The 17,180-nt window shown below is 37.6% G+C and overlaps 1 protein-coding gene across 24 annotated transcripts in view; it reads left to right on the forward strand.

The window, feature by feature from the left end:
* The window catches only part of GTDC1 (glycosyltransferase like domain containing 1), a 404,727-nt gene extending 389,003 nt beyond the window's left edge, over positions 1-15,724 (forward strand). For 11 of the 24 annotated variants that reach the window (XM_047869470.1, XM_047869468.1, XM_047869467.1 and 8 more), the window contains 2 exons: positions 2,352-2,422; positions 3,125-9,495. In XM_047869470.1, the coding sequence (XP_047725426.1) occupies positions 2,352-2,422; positions 3,125-3,300 (247 nt within the window). In that variant the 3' untranslated portion in view covers positions 3,301-9,495. Of the gene's footprint in view, positions 1-2,351; positions 2,423-3,124; positions 9,496-12,736; positions 13,329-14,688 lie in introns of those variants that run through there. The other 13 variants (XM_047869465.1, XM_047869480.1, XM_047869484.1 and 10 more) reach the window with 6 other exon arrangements.
* Positions 15,725-17,180: the final 1,456 nt, after the last annotated feature.

The following is a 17,180-nucleotide window of genomic DNA, read 5'->3' on the forward strand; positions in this document are numbered from 1 at the left end:
CTCATTACAGTAAAAAATTTCACCTATCAGATTCATTATTGCTAGATAATGCGACTGAGAGCCTTTGCAGGCCCTCCAGAAAAGTAATTCAGCCAAGCAAAATTATCAGCTAATTATATTTAGAATCAAAAGCCCAACAACTATTTGCAGATAAATTGTATGAATTGAAGTGAATAGATCTGAATATTAAGATTCATAGATTTAGCAGATGATTTGTTAATTGGAATAAAAAGGTCATTTGCTAGTCATTTTAACAATAGATCAATTGGAACCCTATTTATTATTTAACTGGTAGTGCATAAGAATTGAAATGGTGAATAATTGTATTATTGTCATGAGATGATCATTTTCTTCAACATAGCAAAATATGAGAAACTTATGGCAATGAATTTTACAAATTTCTTTAAAAATATTATGGCCTATGTAATATATTTTAAAAGATAGTTCTGATCTAAATAATCTAGATAATAAAGTTTAGTATTTAACAAGTCAAAATTATACCAACGGTGGTGGCTGGTTTGTGTGTGTGTGTGTGTGTGTGTGTGTGTGTGTGTGTATTTCCTTGATGAATTAGAAATATCACTACAAATAAGATAATTTGTAAATAAAAGTTGAAATCCAAAATTTGTAAATTTTTTCTCCCTAAGTCAAATAATGCCACTCTTATCTCACTGTATTTTAATTAGCAGAGGTTTTTGGAAGTGACATGATACATGCTCATACGATGACTCAAAATGTAACTTGGCCTGCAATTTTCTTTCGGGGAACAGAACACTAATTCAAATCCATTATTAAAAAGCAGATAACATGTGCACTTTCTGAAATGGCTGTGACTTCACTCTTTTGATTTTGTGCAATTATAAGAGAATGTTCATATGTATTTACTTTTCGATTGGCACAGCATTTTAAAACTGAGTGTCTTCAGATAAAGTGCGTATTTTCTTTTGGTTCATAAAGAGTCTCACTGGTTTATGTGCTCAAACTTTAGACACTGTTTTATAATGCAGTTGCCATGTGGTTTATAGCTGTATTTGGGATAAGAATTCCTATGCATACCCTACGTCTGTAGAGAAAAAAATCTATTAGATATTAGTTTGGATTTTGAAATTAATAATGGGTAACTAGATCCTGTGCCTTTTCACTATGTTATCTTGTAACTCTTGTCAGTTCTCAAGCAAAACTTTGAACTCAGTATTTTTCCAAACTTTGCAGCTCAACGTAAATACCTTTCATTTAAACTAATTTCAGTCAACATAATAAAATAGAGAAAACATCACCCACTTAAAAACAGCTTAAATTGCATGTGCTTTGTCACTGTAAACAAACAAGGTAAACATTGACATAACTTCAAATTATTCTTGGGTTGAAAAAAAATCTGCAGTTCAAAATAAAAATCCGCCTTTGGTCAACATTTTGGATGCAATTCAAAGTCTCTCATAAAATAAACATATTTTAGAGAGTGCTTTGAATTTCACTGTGTAATTTCTAGCCAACAGAAATTACAGTGGTATCTTTAAGGTTTATTATATGTCAGATCAATAGCCATTATACAGGGCCAACAACCTTTGAGATGCAATACCTTCTCTCTGCTTAACCCTTACTACTATGACATGAAAAAAAAAAAAAAAAACTTCCCATAGGTGTTCCTTGGAGAAATCCTCTCAAAGTGAAACTTTCTTGCTTATTTGTTTAATAAGAAAGTATTCTTTTCTGATAAAATGGAAAATGAGCTGAATTTTTGGCTAAGAAAGTAAAATTTTCATTAAGGTAATCTCCATGAGGATTTTTCAGTAAAAGGGGAATTATTTTGCATTCTACAAAAATAACAAATTATTTTGAAGCATGAGCTTAAAATATAAAAATGCCCCAACAACAGATTGTAAATTTTTTTTCTGATGCTTTTAAAAGTGCCTCGAACATTTCTACGGCTACAATGTTAAAGTTAAGTATTTGCTATTTTATTTAAACATTTTTGAAAAATGAACATTCTGGGGCTTTGCAGCATTATTAAGAAAAGCTGTCCATACTTTACCATGTTGTTACATGTGTTTATCTGCTGATTATAAAATGTGTTAAACAGTATTTTAAAAACAAAAAAAAAATGCAGAGCTGCGCTTTGATTAATTCAGTGAACAAAACATATGCTGTTGGTTCTGTTCTATGAAATTCATATATGATCAATAAAATCTTTTAAAAGAGCAACTTTGGCTTTAAGGCTTGGACTGCCGACCACGTTTTTCGTCCCAGTTAACTCAGGGCTCATACTGTTAACTTAGGCAAACAAAACCACTTTCTGGCTATCAGAGTAATGTCCTTTTAATTTTTTTTTATCTTCTCTAAAATTTCTTTAGGTTGGAAGCTGTGTATTGTGGTTGCTACCCACTTTGTCCCAAAGATTTGGTTTATCCTGAAATATTTCCAGGTAGCCTCTTTAATGTACTTTCATCTTGGTTGAGATTTAATACATGATTCATGCTAAATTAGAAAGTTTGAAAATAAACTTAGGCGGGAGCAATTGTTTATTTGGCAAGTCAACATGTTAGTGTTAAGGAAAATTTTATGTGTTTTAATACATTAGAGTAAGCTTATATTTACCATCTGTTCTTTTAAGATAACAAAAAAGCAAGTTTTCAAATAGCATTCTTCATTGTTAGCATACACATCCCATAATGATGGATTTTTATAAGCAGGTCAGTGTTGCTGCGATTGCTTACAGATTTTTTCTAATGATATACACAGAGAAAAATCGAGGACTGGAAATCACACCAAATTATTTAAACAATTGACTAGTTAATAATATGCAACTCTTGTACAGGGTACATACGGCTATAGTACCAGTTCTTTGAAAAAATTCCCATCACTAAATATATCACATATGCATTGTGTTACATTAGAATAATGTATTTTAATCACCCAAAGGAGATGTCTAAACAGCACAACTACACAGTCTTATTTAGCATTAAGCATCCTTGTGAGCTGAGGTAACCTTATAAAATCATGCTTAAATAATGTAAAACACGAGGCAGCACAGAGCAATATGCATTTTTAATTAGTAAAGTGACTAATATCGAGTGTGTGCTTTGAGGTTTTTGTTTCATTAAAAATGTATCTGTTTTTCCTGCAGCTGAATATCTGTATTCTACACCTGAACAGCTTTCAAAAAGGCTCCAGAATTTCTGCAAGAGACCAGATATTATAAGAAAACATCTTTATAAGGTAGATATTGAGGAGAGATTTACATGGTATAAATGCCATATTGAAGTACAAAGAAAAATCTTTTTAAAAAAAACATTTAATTAACATACTAATGTTTAAAGGAAACATGCTAGGGAGGGATATTAGTTGTTACACTAACAAGGATTAATTAAACTGGATGCCAGTTGTATTAACCTAGGTCTTATGAAATACGTGCACTTAATGCATGGTACATGCTTTTTTTTTAATTTATTGTTTTCTAAGATGACTGTCCTTTACATTTAGCCCCAAGAGGCTTATAAAAATGAACCTGGATTAATGTAACTCATTAGTTTAAAAGGAAGTAAAGGAAAGATTCCACAATTATACTAATGAGGATAAGCCTTTCTTCCCATCATAATGAAATCTTCAGGCCTCAAAAATTCAGGTGAATGACATTCGTGAAGTTTGGTGTTCATTTTTTAACTACTTTGAAGATGATTTTCAAGAATCAAATGTTTCCCTTATCCGGTTTAATAAAATGACATAAAAATCCTCAGTTTGTTTAGAATGACACTGCCCGTCTCCTCTCTGAATGGCAAAGGCAGAAAGAAAATAGTTTAAAGAGCATCATCATGCAGTCCCCTCCTTCATTATCTTTTTTTTTTTTTCCGTTGTTTGAATCAAGAATTTTACATTGTTGAAATGACAACACAAAGAGGCCCTGCTAAAAGTCTAAGTAATTGAACTGGGATAAATCTGCTTTATGAGTTTGGAAGGTGGCTCTAGGCCATGAGTAATATACCTTTTTATATTCTTTGAATGTAGCATCTTCATTTTACATAAATTCAGTATAGTTTACAATCTAGCAGTTTTATAATCCAGTATATTTTAATTTTCCTATGTTAATGTATAACCTTCCTACATGAAATACAGTTTGCTGCCTTTTTTCTCTCCTTTCTCTTTTCATGGCCTAAAATACATATTTACATAGTGATACATCAAAACAGGACTTTGTTTCTGCAGGAAACAGTTAAACTTCAAGAAAAAGGGAGAGAACCAAAAATGCAATTTAACACCCAATTTCAAGCTCATTATCTTTCATTGTCTATTAACTTGGCAATGGTTCAGAAGGTAGCTCATAATAGTTTAAAATGCTGACTGAACAGTTCCAGGCTTCAGTATTACTCCTTGAGTCAATACGATTGTACCGTATACAGGGGAAGCTCCACAGAGAAAACAGGTTTACATCCAAACTCCCTAATTTTTGAAGTTCAGTAGCGGTCAGGTTTGTATCAAATGTTAATCAAGTAGTTTTCCACGTGACAGGCTATCAAAATGTGCAGATTATGAAAATGGAAGAAATAGAAGTATTTATGTAAATGGATTTATTTTCTGTATATGACACAGATCTCTTCAGTGAGTTCACCATCAAATTACTAATCTCTCCCCACCTTCTGGTGAATTTTAGGTGAAGTTGTGCTTGTTTTTCGGTTTTATTGAGATATGACTGACGGTACTGTGTCCGCTTACGAACCACAGTACCGCATAATGACTTGACATGCGTTTATTGTGGAATGGTTACCACCATACATTTCATTCGCATCCATCATCTCATGTAGATACAAAAAAAAAAAAGAAAAGAAAAGAAAAAGAAAGGAAAGAAAGAAAGAAAGAAAGAAAGAAAGAAAGAAGAAAGAAAGTGTTTATATTCTTGTGAAGAGAATGGTGAAGGTTTTATAATGCTATTCCCACCATCAAAATTTAACGGTTTTTAACTTTGCTTCAGGTTAGGCCTCATTATCTCTGTTAGTCTTTGTTTACAAATTTTTAACCATTACAAAAGTTACTGTGACAAGTTACCTTTAGTTGCAAAGGAAAACAGACATCCGGTTGAAATATTTTAATATGATACTCTATAACATAGCTATAATTATTTATTTTACAAACAACTTCTGGAAAAACTCTGAAACATTGTCAGCTCAGTGGTAATGCTGTTAGTATATCAAATTGTTCTTCGTACAGCTTAAAAGATAACCTATGCCTTACATGTTATTTCCTGTAATTACTTTTTACATATGTTTTTTAGACTGAACATCCTCAAGTATTCCAGCTCCAAGTTTTATAAATTAATATTTCATGTGTAAGCATTTATAGGAATTTGTATGTATAATTCTTTTTTATGTATTTTTGCCGTGGATTTTTTTTTCTTATAAGTCTATTATACGCTTTCAGAGGTGCCCTCATTTATAGATCTTGATGATATTATATCTGAATATTAGTCTTAAAATTAATAAATTAGTCCAAGAATTAAGGTAACCGAGCTTTGTGATGCATTTTTCAGGAGAAACTGGTTAAAAAAAAAAAATACAGGAAAGGACCACAGATTTAGTTTGGTTATTGTAATAGGATGTAGAGCCAAAACAGAAAAAGGATGCCTTCTAAAACTTTACAATTAAGATATAAACAGCTATGCTATCTTTTCACCTTACAGTTTATAAATATGCACATTTTCAGGTGACCTTTGCCTTCACTAAATACAAGAGAACTGTTCCCCCCAAGGCAGTATTTTCCTTACTTTTCTTATGCAATGGAAGAGTCTTTTGTGTGTACTGTTAACGAGAATGTTGGGGTTTTTTTTAGACTTATTCCATTGGACAGTGCTGTTTTGCTTTTATAAAACATATGCTTCTAAGATCTAAAAGGATAGAATGTCACTGAATTCTTTAATTTGCTCCTTTTACATTTTTACACCTTACTCTCTTTTTTTGTCAAAAGTTTACATTTTAAAATCATCTCAACTGCTTTTCACATAGGGTTCACTTTAGGATAGGATTTTTCATATGGATTCACACTTAGAAATTTAATGACTAGAATAAGGCTACTAACACTTGGCTTTCTTCTCACATGAGACATTATACTTTCAATATGAGTGAGAGTTTGGGGGCTATAACTTGAAGCAGGATTTGAAACAGAATGCTAGTAACTGAAAAGCAGAAACAGAATTGGATACTTTTTTTTTTTCTTAAAGTGGCTCTTTCTACTACAGAACACTGTGCCCATGACTTCTCACCTGAAATGGTTTCAGATTTGAAATGTTTAAATTCCTCACATGCATGCAAGTATGTTCTCCCTCCTCCCTCTCCCTGTCTCCCTCTCCCTCTCTCTCTCTCTCTCTCTCTCTCTCTCTCTCTCTCTCTCTCACACACACACACACACACACACTTAAGATCTTTCTTAAGAGAAATACAATGCATACTGAAATTAAATGTTTTTTAAGCATTTTAAAAATCTAAAACCATTTTCATAATTTAAAAAATCTAAACCACCTCTTTAAAAAGTTTACATCCAAGTTTAGTCATTGACTGCAGCTTTCTCGTACTTTCAGAACACTTCCTTTTCTGAGTAGGTCAGACACATTGGCCACATACTTGTCACACAGATTAAAAATAGGTTTCATTTCATCCACGATGGGGAGCTTTTTATGACTCCATCCTAACTTGAACACAAGATTCTAGAAGTAATCATAAAATAATTAGCCAAGGATTGACTTCTTAACACTAAGAATAGTTTTCCCTTTTCCAACCCCGGTAAGCTCAATACCATGAAGTTGTATTTTTGCCTCCTTTTTACTATGTGAGTTTACTTACTGAAAATTCCCAACAACCTTCTGAGATCAGTTCCTTATGTTTCTACAGACTTTTCATCATTATATTTTAAAATGCTTTAGAGAAAAAATTATGGACCTTATATTGTTACAAATACTGAAAAGAGCGCAGGGCACAAACAGGGCACTGTGTAAAGTAGATACTGCCCGGACTACCCGGATAGCTTTTCGTTCCCATCCTATTTCTCATTTATTTTTATTTACAAATTGAGCGAAATTCTGAGTGGGGAAAAAAGAGATGCGTTCTCTCCTGTGCTTTCTGAGAGTGACCTGTGTTTCTCAAGATTGTTCAAATGCCAGCTGCTGGTTTTTATTCTGTTCTCCTCTTCACGTACTTCAACATTCTGGGAACCTTTATAACCTGCTCCTAATTGGAGGAAAGAAGAATTTTCAGATTTCTGCCTAAAAATGCCTCCAAACAATGATTAAGCTTACAGCTGACATTCAGTGCGCAGAGAAACCACTTGTGGTTGTCTTAATTCTATCAGCCTCTGTCTACCCGGACCACAGCCAGGCCACTGTAAGTTTCCTTCAAGGGACTGGTCACTTTATAGTCCCCTTTTAATTCGAGATTACACTCTAGATGCCAATAAGGTGTTGCTCACTTGTATTAACACTCCGGAGTCATTACTTGTTTCCTTAAAAATGAAAACGTAAAAGCTTGTGACATTTTTAGAACTTCTAAAAATCTCTCAACTGCACGAGCACAGTTTAAGGCAACTTCCCAATCTCTCTCCCTCCCTCTCTCCCTCCTCCCTAGTCTTCTCCCTCTCTCCTTCTTCACTTCCTTCCTTGATTTCTTTTGGCTTGGTTTTCCTTTGGTTTGTCTAAGTAAAATAAAAGCAAAAACCTTCAGCACAATAGATACACTTTTGGGTGATCAAGAACAGTGAGAGGTTTTGGCGGCTTGTTCTTCTCTGCTACTCATTTGTAGCCTGGCTCTAGGTGAACTTCTTAGCCTGTCTCTCTGATTCATCTGTAAACTTAGAAAAAATTTTTTTCTCCCTCAATTCTTAATAGCATCCCCCCCCACCCCCCGCCGAGGTACTGCTATAATGAAATAACGAATATAAACCTGTTTGTAAACTCAAAGTGCTTTATGCGTTTAACGTAGGAGTAATGGCATTTCTCTTGTGCCTTAGCCACTTAAAAGTAAAATTCACATTAGCAAAAACATGGGTTAAGGGCGTTGGGTATCTTGTGTTTATAAAAGTTAAAAATTGGATGATAAACTTTGAGCAGCCGTCATCGCTCACATAAACCAGGAAATATGTGCGCGGTGGAATGTACCCATTTGCGAAAAATCGGGAGCTTTCCCGTACGGTTGAAAATACAGTTCCACTTTAAACCAATCAGAAACTGGGATTTCCTGAGTTGATGAAACTCGAGAACCATGTACTTGGTGGCTTTTTGAAATCTAATTGACGTAAGTTATGCAAATTTGCAATATGAATTTTGAACATCCTTTCGTCTTTCGGTTGTTAATGCTTCTTCCTTGCTTTCTCTTCTCTCCCTCCCCCTCGCAGGGTGAAATGACTCCTTTTTCTTGGGCGGCCCTACATGGTAAATTCAGGTCTCTGCTTACAACAGAACCTAGGGAAGATTTGTGACAGATGGGGCTAAGTCACAAACTTGCAGCCTAAGGCAGAATCTGTAGAACTTTCCAGAGTGTGCCCATATTTACCTGATCAGAGAGAAAAGAAAATCTGCAGAGGAAGCTGAGCCTGGCTGCTTGTCATAGCTGACACAGAGCCATCTGCCACAAACCTGTGGCGGCTTCAGATCTCCCATCCCTGCCACCACCCCAACTCAAATTAAATACAGATTCCTAGAGACGTTATGATGGTTACACATGTCCTCGGCATCACATGGAGGAGACTGTTCAAAAAAATATGTGGCCTGTTGTATAACCGCACTCATGTATCCCATATGTGGTGCCACATTGAATTTCCGGTTGAATCCGTTTTTATCCTTTGTACTGGATGACATGGTGCCTGAATTCTTTCTTTTTGCCGACACGATGGCAGCCGAACTGCAGCTTCAAAAGCTCGCACTTGGCTGTGTTTCTACCTAGGTTGCCAGGTTATCATCGGAGCCTTCTTGTGTCCTCAAAGGGCCACAGGGTCTGAAGGGAGGATCAGAATGCTACCGGACTAATTGGGCAGCCATCTCAGAGTTGTTTGGGGGCAAAGGGCTGCTTTAGCACTTTTATTTTAGCCAATTAATGACTCTCTGGCACGGGGGTGTTTAAGTGAAGGTATTAATAAGGGGTCTGGCAGGTATTCCCATGATCCGCAGAGTTACATTTGCATTTAATTTATTTTAAAGTTGCGAGATAAACAGCTGTAATTTGGACAAACATGGGAAATACACTAAGTGGAGCCATCTTGCCCATAAAATGAACACTGAGATACTCGTTTCAATTTTTTTTCCCCTGGGGTAAAAATAGAGAAATCAAAATACTTCTACTAAAAACAGTAATTTTGATATAAATATTCCTCAAAAATATTTGCATCCAGCTACAAATATGATCTTTTCAAGATAAATCACTTATGATTCCAATAGTCAAGCTGCTGTATTTGTTGATATAAAGATGTTTTGAACGGCTAGATTGTAAAATAAATTTTTAATAAAGTGCCTACTGCAATTTTTAATTAGCATATCTCATTTCTGTGTAAGAGTGTACATCTATCTGTATGTTTCTCACTGAACGCTTTTCTTGTGTCAGAGACAACGAATACAATTGTTTCTTTTCCGGTTGTACAAGGATCTGTTTTGCAAATGTTTGTAAGATATTATGACATTTCCAAGATTTTCTTTGCATTCTGGAAAGCAGGAGGTAAACATTTGTAGTCATTAAGGTAAAGTCTGTTGATAAACCATCTTCTGTTTACTGACAGGTAAATTGTAAGTTTCCTAGCTTTTGAAACAAATAACTTTTATACACTACAGAGTGAGGAACAGCCAGGGAGAGGAGGGTAGGCAGGGGCCAAGTGTGGCCTTCCGGCTTCTAGAAGGATTGACTGGTCTAGCAAGCAACCAAGATTGAGCAGGCAGTGATTCAGAATTCTAGAAGGGCCCATTTGACAGGTAGCAAAATCGTCAGCAGGAGGGCCCATTTGACAGGTAGCGAAATTGTCAGCAGGAAACAGATCAAGGTCAAGGAGCCAGACCGAGAGAGCCCTCAGGATAGAGGTGATCTTACAGATCAAAGAAGGCAGGAGTTCAGAATCCCTGAGGTCTGAGAATTTAAAAGCAGGAAGATTAAGAAGCAGAAACAACAAACTCTATCTCTGCACCGAGTCCTCTCCCTAACCAATGTGAGACCCTTAACGCATGACTGGACATCACTGCTCTGGCTTCGAGTCGTATCGCTTGCAGGGAAGTCACTGAACAAATTACATCGTCACTCATAAAACAAAGGGCTCAGGGATTATTTCTGACCTCCCTAGTGGTCTGAAACTGGGGTACTCGGAATCTACCAGGGGTGCCCCTTTTGAGTGCAAACTCAATGTCAATATGCCTAAGAGGTTCTTAGATACTTCTAGGCAGGGTTTATCATCTAAGAAGATGAACTATACCAGTAAATTTGCTTCAGTCAGAAGATTTCTTCTAGAAATAATAGTATGATCTCACAGCCAAGAAACAGTGTTGGGTTTACTGTGTTTTACTATCCTGAAAACAATGGGCTCCCATCTCAGTGTAGACATAGTTGAAAGTTACCTGTGTATGGAGGGTTTTTTTTTTCCTACACCCATAAACTCAAATCAGATTTTGTCGTTAGCCATGCCCAGCATTCCTTCTAGAATAAAAATTTACATTAAAGTTGTCAGTTCTTAGAACTATGCTATCAGACTTGGTCTCAGTGCAAGTGAGCAATAAAAAAATTTTGTAAATGTGTAATTCTTAACAATTGAAACTTGAAGTGTGTGTGTGTTTTGTGTGCTTCTCAAACCCATTTTGTGGATAGAGTGTTATTAAGTAAATTAACCCATGTTTCATTGAAATCACAGGATAATTGATAATACAAGTTGACTTTTTTTTTAATGTTTATTTATTTATTTCTGAGAGCGCGAGCGTGGAAGTAGGTGGGCACAGAGAGAGAGGGAGACAGAGAATCCCAAGCAGGCTCCAAGCTGTCAGCACAGCTGACACGGGGCTCAAACCCACAAAACTGTGGGATCATGACCTGAGGCCAAAGTCTCATGCTTAACCAACTGAGCCACCCAGGTGCCCCACAAGTTGACTTTTTAATTCGTAGTTTCCTTACTCTGAGTAAAGAAATTGAACATTCTCATTATTTCTTATTTTGAGTATGGTTGTTGCAAATTTTGATCTTCCTTTTTTGGAACACTCAATTTCAATTTTAAGTCTGCTCATTATCAAGACCTTGATACAGCATCCAGGATATACGTGCCATGAATTTACCTAATCTGTGTTTCTGGTTAGGTGTTTCTGTAATAAAAAGCAGGGCACCTGGTTCTTAACCTATTCACTTATACCACGTTGATCAGGAATAGGTCAGAAGACCTTTCTCAAAAAGCTTGCGGTTTAGTAAGAATCCTTCCACTGTGGCTAGGTGTGAATGCCCTGCTCTGACTCTCACATCTTCAGACATGCCACATAAAGATGGCAGCAGAATCAGGAAGTCGATGGAAACTCGCAGCCACACAGGGCTGCACAGATTCATTTCAACACCTTGAAATGCATCTGGAAGCAAAGATTTCATTTTATGTTGAAGGTGTTAATTATATTTGATATTTTTAAAAGTAAAATCTGTTTTTGAGAAAGCATCTGCTACCCAGAAATATTATGAGCCACAATAAAATTTTCAGTTAAGTCTCAAGATACTTTCTGTGGGTGATAGAATCAATTTTCAAATGAGAGTCCATGCTGTCTTTTAATGTCGACAGAGTCTGTGCGTTTTATTCTTCTGCTGACTGTGGACAAGTATCACCCTAAGTGCCTCTCTCTTTCGCTGAAAAATCATGTAGTATTTAATATTAGATCTTATATTTAACAAGGAAGAGACTATGTTATAAATCACTGACATGAACATGTTTCATTTTAAAATTTGAATTGAGATATAGGACAACTAATGCTTTTATTTTTTAAGTGTATTTATTTATTTTGTGAGAGGCGGACAGAAAGCAGGTAGGGCAGGGGCAGGGAGAGGGAGAATCCCAAGCAGGCTGTGTGCTGTCATTGCAGAGCCCAGTGTGGCGCTTGAACTCACAAAGCGTGAGACCATGACCTGAGCCTAGATCCACAGTCGGACGCTTAACCAACTGAGCCACCCAGGCGCCCCTAGGAGACTAATGCTTCCATGGTAAATCCTCCCTTCAAGGCTGTTCATTAAAATGTAACTGGGAAAGTTTAAAAACATGCATACAATTCTACATGCTGCTGAAAGCTTTGTGCATTTGTGATTACAACAGGACAACAACAACAACAAACCATGGGATTTACAGCAAATGTACACTAACTTTTAAGTCAGAGGAGTGATGGTAGAAGGCACAGACATGCAGCTGGGAGAGTAACATTTACTCTATGATTAGTGGCTTATTTCTGAAGCTGGCTCATTCTACCCAAAGTCTTTTCACACTCTGACTTTGTACGTGTCTTACATGTTATTGTTAGATGTGCCTTCTGATAGGAGCTAGGACTACTTTGGTTAGTTTTGCTACCATGCCTTCCTTAACATTTCTTGACTCTAAGTTACTGATCCGGTCAGATAACCATTTCCCTTCAAACAGTGGAAGAAAACCTTCCTGCCAATTTTGCATGAGAAGACTTTCCTCTGCTCACCGGGAGCCAAGGACTTAACCTTGATACTGAAACAAATCATACTTTGAAAAAGTCTGACTTGATTGTCCATGGGTCTCTTTTTCCTAGGGCTGCTGATCACCATTTCTCACTAATTCCTGTAACATTACAAACTCAAGATGGAAAACCATAGTTCTGGAAACTCCCTTTTGAAAGGTAATGGGAGGAAGAAAAAGGATGATGTTACATGAGCCAGTCCTCGCGTCTTGGAAAGTTCAGAGCTGTGTGGTAGAGCACAGAGCTGTCTGAGCTCCTAGCCACAGTACCGATCTCCCATACTGGCACCTGTTCCCTTTCCTCTTGAAGACAGGGTGAATTGTGGACTCTGTCCTTCATTGCGATCCATGGGAGGGAGTTCTCTCTCATGTCTTTGGAATTCCTAGCTGTACTTGAGGTATGTATGACTTCAGGGACCAGGATCCTCTCTCACCCTACTGGGCCCATTTTCCGTCAGTGGAATGTGGGGTCAGTGTCTTCAGGGACCCTCCCATTATCATTACCCGAGTGATGATGCCTTCTTCTCCCTTGCAACTCTATGGTTATGAGTTTCAACCCTAAGACAGGTTCATAATTGTTCTCACAAATGAATATGAGGAATTGTTTCTCCTTGGGAGATACTCCAAGATGCTTGTTACTCTCCTAACAGTTACTGCATTTTTAAATAGCTGACCTAAGGTGGCGTGCCAGAAGGGACTTCTGGGAATACTTGAGCGATATGTTTCTCTTAGGAATTTGAAGTCCTTTATATTTGACAATTTAAGATTTTCATGATCACCTCACAAATGAGAAAATTAAGGGGTCGTCTAAAGGCATATTTAGGAACCAGACTATGTTGTAGAAACAGAGACTTTTTGTATAAGCCTTCCCCTCCATTGGATGGTGTCATTGTCACCGATGTGTCTTTCAGGAAGCACCAAGGTCAGTGTGCATGACTATTGGACCCCTAGGCAAGAGAGTGCAGGGGGTAGCAGGGAGCTGCTTTGTGGCCTATGTTGTTGGTCTTGAAAGGGGCAGGAGAGACCATGCAGTGAAGCCACTGTTGTGTCTTTATTGTTACTATTACTGCACCTGCCGGGAGGCATTCAGCCTCCACATCCATCATAGGGCCCACCATGCCCTGTGGTCTTTACACGTGGCTTTATGCATATAGGTACCTTCCCTGGCCCTCCTGGTAAGCATTTGCTTTTGAAACCTGTGGAGAAACTGAGGGCCCAAAGAGAAGCCCAGTTGCCGTGGGTCCCCTGGTAGTAGAGGCAGGTGTAGAAACAGCTTCTTGCAGAAGGCCACGGTCAACTCAATTGGTCGAGACCACCCTTGAGGGAAAGGGGCAAATCTCTCTCTCTCTCTCTCTCTCTCTCTCTCTCTCTCTCTCTCTTCCTCCCCTCCTTCTTCCTTCTGCTTCTTCTACTGGCAGAAGGAACATGGGTCGATAAGTTGCCAGTACCTTTCCCTAGATTTATTTCATGTTACTCCTGGCCACATTTGTATTCTAAGTGACCATAGAGGGAGGAATGTATAAGAATTGATTCCTGGCACTAAAATTTCAGACTCTCTGGCACCTGCAGTACTTCTGGAGAGCTGAGCCTTCTCTGTTGCCTTTCACCTCATACCATGATGAAGTTGCTTATCCACATAGATGGGAGGCTGGCCCTTTATCCAGAGGCAGCCCCCACGATCTCACCTGGTGCACAGAGGGTCTAGGATACAGGGGGCAGGTGGCATTGGCGGCAGAGGCACCTTTAATTGTGCAGCATAGGGACTGCTTCCTCTCATCCCCAATAGATAACCCAGAAATTACATCCTGAAACTTATTTCCCCGGAAAGAAAAGGAAGGGGAGGGATAACTTAAAAAGAAGATACTTCTAATATGGTATTAGACTGTAATTCATAGGGAAATTTATGCCTGAGATATGAATTTCTGAAAATAGGGTTTTTTTTAAAAAAGAGAAACACTGACACATCCTTAATTATAGAGTAATAAATACCAATGGTATATTATCTTCTGATATTTCCTTACACAGATATCAAAGCATGCAGCTGTTTTTGAAAACTGATAATCAAGTACAATGTAAGTATATTACATCTTGTACTTACAACACACCCTTCAACTAAGCAACCTCATGGAGTACTTCACAGTGAGAACCAGAGCTGCTCATAGTAGAAGCCTAACTGAACAAATTAGCCTTGAATTGTAACTTAAGAATCGTAGTCAAACCGAAATGCCTCTCCTTGCCAGGAAAGGCATTCCAAAGGAAAAGAGCATGCCAAGTAAAAAGGCTTTGCTTCAGGATTATGGAGGCAGTTCTCAAAAGCCAGCGTAACTTAATGATCAATCAGAAAAATATAGAGCAGTAACTACACAACAAGAAAGATATGTAAAAATTGTACAAAGCGTTAATAGTGAATGGGGAGGTAGAGTGGGATTTTAACAGAAAGTATTACACTCTTAGAAAGCTCTATTTATTGCTTTTAATCCAGGCAGCAAAAGAAAGACCAACATGGTCAAAGAAAAGTATGTGGACAAATGTGGGGGGCAGGAAAGGAAATGAAGGTCAAACAAGGCCAATATGATTCAGAATGAAAAGGAGGGAGGAAAGTATAAGGAGCCAGCTGCAATTACCAAATGTTACATTAAGAAGAGCTGAAATTGAGAGGGGGAGGTATGGGTATTTTACTAAGTGGATTAATGTCCTCTTCTTGGGGTGTCTGAAGTTGCAGATTTTAATTTATTTGGTGCAGGGTTTTCTTGTGAAATTCTTAAGGGGGTGGAGGGATAAGTAGGGACAATTATAAACAGAAGGTAGAAAAAGGGTACATACCATACTTTTCATAAATTTAACTAAAATAAACAGGGTTTGAAGCCATGGACAAAGGTAGTCAACAAAATATTTAGTTCATTATAATAGAACTTAAAGGAGAATTAGAGGTACATACAAAAAAAAAAAAAAAGACAAAAACACCCACAGAGATGTGTCAAGCCAAGGATTTTGAGTGACTTAGAGGCTAGTTTATTGCTGCTCTCCTTTCTCCACCCATTAAAAAAAATAAATCATAACTCTGGCATGTAGAAACCTAGTCATGAACATCATTTATTAATATAAACTTAATCCTGTGCTGTTCTTTGGTGGGTGGTAAAAACATGAACTAACAACAACTGGCCTAAAACAGGATGATTCTCTCAAATACTGGGAAGCCATAAGGAAAGAGAAACTCCTAATATGCTCTTTCACTTTATTTATTTTACTGAAGGATAAAGTCAAAAAGTGGGGAGGGCAGAGCCAAATCAAAGAAGGACCAGATGCTTGAAGGAGATTTTTAAGTCTTCATAAATATGTACCAGAAGAGGAGATGGGCTTGGAACCTAGTGTGATTTTTATCAATTTATTAATCTGCTCACCTATTACCACTTCTGGGGGAGGTGGGAAAGCAGGCTGTCTGCCTTCTACAACCAAAGAGATCAGGGCAGAGACTTAAGCATGTTCGCATTCCCTGAGTGTAACTCTGCTGTCCTGGGGCTGGAACCAGTCTGGGAAGGTACTGGGTTCAAGCACATGCCTGGCCAATAACATTAGGAATCATTTAAACTGAAAATATGGATCAGGAGGTACTTAAGAATTACTGATTCACAACTATTAATCGGGAATGCAAATTGCATTATTCAGGGGGTGGGCAAATCACTGAACTGGAACCACATGAAAAGGCACTTTTATAAAATCTGTGGGGGAAAATGACATTGGTGAAAAATACAAATGAAAAATGGGAAAGTATCATCTACAAAGAGGAAGATCCCGTAAAATGACTGAACAAGGTGGCCTGGTGGCCTTCAACCTGGTGCATCGATTCTGTCAGTAAATAGATAACTGACAAAGAGGTGAAGCCTTCTATTTCTAAAACTGACCTAGCAACAAGAGGGAGAAAACACAGAGGAGTACATTGCCCCGTGGCTCAGGGTGACCCTCAAAGGTCGTGTAACTCTAGTGTTAAAAATGAGGGCACAGCACTAACGGTTTGTAATGCGCAGTGAGTGGGCTTTGGATTCTGAACACTCCTTCATCTGTGGAGAATTCAGCATATTGTGGAGGTGAACCAATGTCTCACATCCCAGGGACAGGGTGTTCTGTAATCATAGTTAGGAGGAAAGTCATCAAAGCACACACCTTTTCCTTTATTCCTCATGAGCTGCAGAGCCATGGTGGGGAACTCGTGCTCTGTCTGTGCTTGCTGCTATCTTCCCTGGCTTTCAGTCGGCTTAGCTTTTTCTCTGGATTTCTAATGCTGTGATAGCAGGCCAGGGGGAAAAAAAAAAAAAGGAATCTACAAAACTGAAAAACAAAATACGTGTGTGCGTGTGTGTATGTGTGTGTGCGCGCGCGCCGCTGGATTTCGCTGAAGATAAATGAATTGCAACAGTCTAAGCACCAAATTTTAAAACTTAAAAAGTATGAGTAATGGAGTTTTGAAGAAGCGAAATGTGCTCGAGCGGAGTATTTATAGTCCTTTTTTTGTGACAGGG

The sequence above is a fragment of the Prionailurus viverrinus genome, chromosome C1, assembly GCF_022837055.1.
Source record: "Prionailurus viverrinus isolate Anna chromosome C1, UM_Priviv_1.0, whole genome shotgun sequence".
NCBI classification, from domain to species: Eukaryota; Metazoa; Chordata; class Mammalia; order Carnivora; family Felidae; genus Prionailurus; species Prionailurus viverrinus.